The sequence below is a fragment of the Oryx dammah genome, unplaced genomic scaffold (assembly GCF_014754425.2).
Source record: "Oryx dammah isolate SB20612 unplaced genomic scaffold, SCBI_Odam_1.1 HiC_scaffold_2, whole genome shotgun sequence".
NCBI classification, from domain to species: Eukaryota; Metazoa; Chordata; class Mammalia; order Artiodactyla; family Bovidae; genus Oryx; species Oryx dammah.
The window spans coordinates 98,095,415-98,102,635 of NW_024070186.1; the positions used below are offsets into that span (position 1 = coordinate 98,095,415).

Below are 7,221 nucleotides of genomic sequence, written 5' to 3' on the forward strand. Positions count from 1 at the left end.
ATTATAAAAGTGCAATGATTAACCTTTTTATTTAGTCATTTCTCCAACAGAGAGCTTTCGAAACCTCTATGCATATGATGTAAATGATTAATTAAGGTACACTGTTTGCATTTTCCTGCTATTGACTAATGTCATTGTGATCTGGGACTATCACCTAGCCAGTAGGACCTCCATCATTTTCTAGTTTGGTTGGTCCGGGATTGTTGTGTTTATTTTTGAATTCAATGTTTGATTTGACATTGTTTTCTGTAAATCTTTTTACCACCTACTATTAAAATTTTAGGTTTGTCTTGTCACTGTTGATCAAAGTTTAGCTTGTGGTGGTGAGATTGACTTGAGCTTCTAAAAACTTTCATTTGTTGACAGGTTGGGCTTCTCTGATAGTTCAGTTGGTAAGAAATTCACCTGCATTGCAGGAACCAGACCCCAGTTCAATTCCTGGCTCAGGAAGATTCCCTGGAGAAGGGATAAGCTACCCACTCCAGTATTCTTGGGCTCCCCTTGTGGCTCAGCTGGTGAAGAATCTGCCTGCAATGCGGGAGACCTGGGTTTGATCCCTGGGTTGGGAAGATCCCCTGGAGAATGGAATGGCTACCCAGTCCAGTATTCTGGCCTGGAGAATGCCATAGACTGTATAGTCCATGGGATCTCAAAGAGTTGGACAAAACTGAGTGACTTTCACTTTCACTATAGGCAAAACAACTTTATTACTGTGAGTCCCAAAACTTTTTAGTCTTTTCCCATGGAACGAGTTGTTTTAGTTAAGTATAGTTTCTTATCAATGCTACTGTTTTTGATAAGTAGGGGTTTTTTTGTGTTTGTGTGTTTTGTATTTTTGATAAGTAGTTTTCAAGCTGGTGTTTGTTTTGGTTCGTTGGTTTTGTTTTCAAAATGTAGATTCCCATGTTCCATTTCCAGAGATTGTGCTTCTGAAGGTGTGTGTGTGTGTGTGGTGGGAGTTGGCGGGGACGGGGTAGGGGTGAGGCTCGTGTTGGGAGTGGGTGGTTCCTGTAATCGCATTTGATTACCACCCCATGTGGGGTTCCTCTGTCAAGTGAATAGAATACACATGATTTTTACATGTTTTGATTATTTTCTTAGAATAAATTCCTACAGTGGGGTTCCTTTGATGAAGGAAGTGTACTTTTTCGGCTTCTCAATACATAGTGCTAGATTGTCTTCCAGAGATACTGTGTCTGTTTACATCCCTGCCAGCTGAGTATAAAAGTCTTGCTACCCCTTTGCCAATTAGGTATCATAAATCTTTTTGATCAGTCATAGGTATCTTTAAATTTCTCTGAAAATGTTGGCCTTTATGTAATTATTATTCCGGCCTTTTTAGTAATTGTTGTTTATTGCATTTGTCTCAAAATGTATGCACAATTGTATGAAAGCTAGGAGTTGGAATCTGGATGGAATGACAGGCAAAATCTACTTATAAATGGTGATGTTCATAGGAAGATAAGGTTGATATGAAAGGGTCGAATTTATCAGTCATGTTAAAAAGCCTTGGTACCCTTTTAATTTAATTTTATGTCCATCATAACAACTAAGCTTATTATATTTTATTGAGTACATTTTGGTTTGTTCCAGTAGCCGGATCGAGCTGGGAGATGTGACACCACACAATATTAAGCAGCTGAAGAGATTAAACCAGGTCATCTTTCCAGTCAGCTACAATGACAAGTTCTACAAGGATGTGTTGGAGGTTGGCGAACTAGCAAAACTTGGTAGGATATGCTTTTTCTTCTTCTTTTCATTTGTTTATTCATGTTCTTGACACCTTGGTTTTAATTAGAGCAAAGAAAAGAGAAAACTAATTTAATCTCATTGTTTTACAAGTGAGGAAGTGGGGGCAGTCCAGGTTCTGAGACGAATCAAGATAAATACTTGAATTTTAGAAGGAAATGCTAAATATTTTCTTATTTAGGCTGTGTCTGTGTTTTCACATATTTAGCTTTACTCAAAAGAGGTCTTAAATTCTTAAGGTTTAGGATATTTTTGAGGGTATTGATACCTAAGAGTAGCTAATAAAAATTAATTAATTCTGATAGCAGCAATTTAACTGCTGTCTAAGGGCAGGGAAGAATCAGTAAAATACGTTACTGTGTCTGCTGAATCTTGTGTCTCTGTTTTCTACGGCAGCCTATTTCAATGATATCGCAGTGGGTGCAGTGTGCTGTAGGGTGGACCATTCACAGAATCAGAAGCGGCTTTACATCATGACACTAGGCTGTCTGGCGCCATACCGAAGGCTAGGAATTGGTAACAATTACTTCTGGTTTTTGTTTTCTTCTTCACAGACGCTTATTAACATAGTTCCGTTGCAAGCCCTGTATCGATTTGTTACTACTGTATCGATTTGTCACTAATACCCCTCTTCCTTTTTCCTTCTTACTGGAAGGGTGTAAAATTGCTTTTCTGCTAGAAGTTTTAAACATAGTAGGTAGTGTAGAGAGAACAAAATTTTGGAAAATCAGGCTGCCTGATGTTTACCTCAAATTCCTTTAGGACTCAAAAAGATGTTTAATTTAAAGATTGATTTTTATGAGATTACTTATTTGTTGTTTGTCTCGTTAATAGGAACTAAAATGTTAAATCATGTCTTAAACATCTGTGAAAAGGATGGCACTTTTGACAACATCTATCTGTAAGTAAAGTCATACTTAATGATCATATCTAAAGAATTTAATAAATTGGCAACAGAAATCTTTACTAGACAAATTTAAATCTGGTCACTTACTGTCTTTTGGAAATACCATGGAAGTATTAACAATAGTTATGAAGTTTGTTTTGCTTTAATAATAGATAAGGAACCTTAGATAAAACATTCTTACTTTGCTTTATTACTTTGGGGTGGGAGTTCCTAAGTCACAGATATGAAGCCGAGATTAAGTCTTCAGAATTTAAGAAATGAATCATATGAATATTACTTTTATCATGTCATTCTGAGTTTTGTTCAGGGCTTTCAGTGACACGCTCTTTAGTAGTAGAGTTTAATAATCAAAATCAGAGGGTACTTAGCTGATTTATACTTGAATCTTAAGAGTAAGGTGAAGATGGCGACTTTGGCCTCTTGTATTTTCACTGAAGCTTACTTGGTTTGCAGTAGTATTGTGCCAGTCTCTGCTCACAGCATGGTGACTCAGTTATGCACTTACATTCTTTTTTTTTTTTTTCAATATTCTTTTCCATTATGGTTTATCATAGGATATTGGATATAGCTTCCAATATGGATTCTTTTATAATACAGATATTAAGATTATTCTCATTTTCAACCAATTTGAAGCTATCTGTGGAGGATACATAAAAGCTGATGAAATCTTCTTCATTTCTTTTTTCTGATACCCTTTTACATCTCAGGCATGTCCAGATCAGCAATGAGTCTGCAATTGACTTCTACAGAAAGTTTGGCTTTGAGATTATTGAGACAAAGAAGAACTACTATAAGAGGATAGAGCCCGCAGATGCTCATGTGCTGCAGAAAAACCTCAAAGTCCCTACTGGGCAGAATGCAGATGTGCAGAAGACAGACGGCTGAACAAATTACAGATGAACTTTCTTGCACTTGCTTGTCGCCAAATAAAAGAGAGGCCCATTGATTCCCTGCCCCCCCTTTCTTTTAAAACTTTCTCCCTTCCTTGTTCTTTCTTTTCCTCCTTTCAAAACTTCCTTCCCTTTCCTCTAAAAGTTTTAAACTTTTAAGGACTTATTAATCATGTTTGGATTGTTTTAGTTTTCTTATTTTTGTGAGGTGGTTTGATTGTAGGAAGGAGAAGGTATAGATCAGTTTAGTTTCACAGTTAAGATATATATGGTCCCAAAAATTTGAGTGTCAATTTCCATTTTTTTTTAATGTCCTGCTTTCACATTGAAGGGCAGAGCCTACAAAATATTGTATATTTCAAAGGACAAAAAGAAGCAGCAGCAATATCTTGTTCTCTAACTCTTAGACAAGTTCAGTGTGTTTGTGGTACTTTGGGTTTTTAAAGATTTTGTGGGATACTAATCCCTATACATTGCCTTCACTCCACCTTTTGTCCTTCTGAGTATTATCTCAGGAGTTGGGCCATTGTTATCCTTGTAAGAAATACTAAGCTTATTTTGTTCTGTTAAGCAGTTATTTCTTCCTTCCTTGCTGGTGGCTGAAGGTGGGTGGGACAGTTTGAATCGGTAGTATTAGACTTTGGTCTCAGTATGTGAGTTAAACTGCTTTTTGCTAATGAGTGGGCTGGTGGTTAGCAGGTTTGTTTTTCCTGCTGTTGATTGTTACTAGTGGCATTATCTTTTAGCATATGGGCTGGTGAGATTAATTTTTTTTTTAATATCCCAGCTAGAGATATGGCCTTTAACTGACCTAAAGAGGTTTGTTGTGATCTGCTTTTTTTCTCCTGTTGTTTTTCTTCAGTAAACCCACAGTAGTTGGTCAGACCTTAAATATGGAGTTGATGTCCTTGATAGGTCAGTGCCCTTAAATAAACCTGAAGTAGGTATTGTCTCCTGGACATACAAAAAAATACTTAAACGGAAGCTTAGATGGATTTGTGGCACAATAAATGCATTTAATGTCAGCTAACGCAGACTGTTAGAAGTGTGGCCCCTGAGCATTTGATTTTAGAAGAAAGAATATCTAGACAGTATTTTTGAGAATAACATAGCTGTGCTATTGCTTATCTGTTGGAGAACATCCCAGATTTGCTTACATTCTGTGCCTGTAATACTGAGTTTAAGGATTTGGGGGAGGGGGAATTATTAAACACATTGCTTCTGTTCTTGGGAAAAGTAGAAGTCTAGAAGTGTTAATAACACGAATGTCACTGTGACCTCCTGTACCAAGAGGACTGGTTTATGCCAGATCATTTTCTGGCACTTAGGGAGTGGCTTTGACTGGTCAGTAACCTTCTGTAAGATAGAAGACCTCTAAAATTTTCAGGCTTTCCTCCATAATCCCATCTCCAATATTCAAAATTTTCTACATTGCCAATACCAGTGGCCTAAGAAATGTTTTCATTAGACTTAAAACAATGCACAGAGCTTGAATTTTCTGTCATTTGACTTTAAAAAGAAGGTTGGTTGATAACATTTGTCCTCTTGTGTAAATTCTGGTATACAAGTTTCATCTCTTCAAATACATTGAGTGACAAAATGACTTTACGCAATGTTTATGCACATCTTATAATCTTAAGTTCTTATTTGAGAATGTGAAAATGCAAGGTACAATAGACTTCAACCATCTTAGTTGAGTGCCAAGAATAATGCAGGAAAGGAAGATAGTTGATGAGTGAGTTCATAGAGTTCTAATCTTAAGATAGTAAAAATGTAGAAAGACCTTGCTGATTTCTTGGGTATCAGTTTCTTAAGCAGTCCAAATCTAAGCTTAGAAGAAAAGTTTAGCATTGAGCACCTTTACCTTCATGGATAAGCTTCAGCTTGCTCTTGCCAAGAGAAGAATGCTTGAGTTACAGAAGGCAAGATTAGTTTGAAGAATTCAGTCTTTTTGTAAACTTCAGATGTCAAAATAGATTTTGATATATAAATGAGTTTTGTGAGATGACACTGCCTCTATTTCTATAACCATTTCACCTGGACTATCTAATCAGTCCTATGAATGTATCCCTAAATGTGGTTAATGAAAACCGAATAGCTGCCTCATGACAACTAAGTACATATTATTTATGGAGGAAAAAATATTAAATTTTGAATTGAGTGTATAGGCTCCCTATCATTTCAGTGTTTCTTTCTCCACACTAGTCACTGACTTTAACCTAAATTGTGTTTGTAAAACGTGAATTGTCCTACATCAGACTTACATGAAATAATTCCATCCGTTTATGGAGGAGGAGGATGTAGAAGAGGTAGAAGCTAGGCACTCTTTCACGTGCCTAGAAGTCAGTAAAGACTGAAATAATGTCCTATGTTGAGTTGCTTAATTTTGAAATATGGTAATTATCATTGAGGTAAAATAATTCTATTAACTAGAAGATCGCAAGATGTACCCATCGTATTTTTTAGAGAAGATAGTTCTTTTCTGTGGGGCAAATAGGTTAAATTATATCATATGGTAATTACATTTAGGTTCTAAAGAAAAGAATCTGCAGAGAAATCTATGCAATATGTAATTTGTCCAGATTAGTTTTCATTTGCGGAATGAAGTTCTGAAATATCCCCAAAACAGTTTACTTGTCAATTCAGACTCCTCCAAAAATAGAACTAACTATTGGGAAACCATGGAATGTGGGGTGGAAAAGAAAAGCTCCCTCAGTTTTTTGGAGGGAAATAACTTTAAAAATACTTAAATAGCTACGTTTACTTGGTGCGGTTAAGATTTAAACTTGTTGATTTTAACATTGCTGTTACATCTGAAATAAACTTATGTGATGTTCTGGTAGAAATCTGTGATGTCTGGTAAATGTCAAAGAAATGTAAATGCATTGTGTTGAATTCTGAGATCAGCAGCTATATGTAGTCATTGCTTCCTGTTGCCCATACTGTTTTATGTACTTTCACGTTTCTTTAAGATCTAACTTTAATTAAAACAGGCCAAATGTAATCAAGGCCTCCTAATTCAGACCTTTCGAAACTTGATAGAAACACTGTTCAGTATCTACAGTTCAGTCCCAACGAGAGAAAAAAGTAAGATCCAAAGGGCTGTCTTGCTGCTATATTTTGAATGCAATTGTTAAAAAACACTAGACACTTTAGGCTGTGATTTAATTAGCAGGGTTCATCAGCTAGCGATAACTTATATTCAGATTTTTTTCTTTAAAAATGTGGCTTAAAACAATGAACATGCATCATCACCCACAGTTTCTGAGTCAGGAATCCAAGGGCAGCTTAGTTGGACGATTCTGGCTTAAGGTCTCATCGGGTTACAGTACTGTCATCGAGGCCTGGAGAAGCTACTCTGGAGATGGCTGACTCGTGACTGTTGGACGGACTCAGTTCCTTTCTATATGGGTGTCTCCACAGCGCCTCCTGAATGACAGCTGGCAGTGGACTTGGCCCCAGAGTGAGTGATCCTGGAGAGTAAGCAGAAACTCTTACATGATTCTAACTTCTCTAGCGGTATAATTTGAACATTCTTGGGAAATTGAGTACTGTGGTGATGAGTAGAAGTGGTGAGCCTTTAAGAACTTTGCAGATACAATAAGCCATATAGAAGAGAGTTCTGAATTGGACTTCTTTGCAATGCCATGCTATAGGAATTTAGTCCTTGTTCGA

General features: G+C 36.7%; 1 protein-coding gene across 3 annotated transcripts in view; it reads left to right on the forward strand.

Moving 5' to 3' along the window:
* NAA50 (N-alpha-acetyltransferase 50, NatE catalytic subunit) overlaps positions 1–6,550 on the forward strand; it is a 31,526-nt gene extending 24,976 nt beyond the window's left edge. The window contains exons 1-5 of one of the 3 annotated variants that reach the window (XM_040224780.1): positions 1,473–1,480; positions 1,594–1,730; positions 2,146–2,265; positions 2,584–2,650; positions 3,364–6,550. In XM_040224780.1, coding sequence (XP_040080714.1) covers positions 1,473–1,480; positions 1,594–1,730; positions 2,146–2,265; positions 2,584–2,650; positions 3,364–3,541 — 510 coding nt within the window. In that variant the 3' untranslated portion in view covers positions 3,542–6,550. Of the gene's footprint in view, positions 1–1,472; positions 1,481–1,593; positions 1,731–2,145; positions 2,266–2,583; positions 2,651–3,363 lie in introns of those variants that run through there. The other 2 variants (XM_040224769.1, XM_040224773.1) reach the window with 2 other exon arrangements.
* Positions 6,551–7,221: the final 671 nt, after the last annotated feature.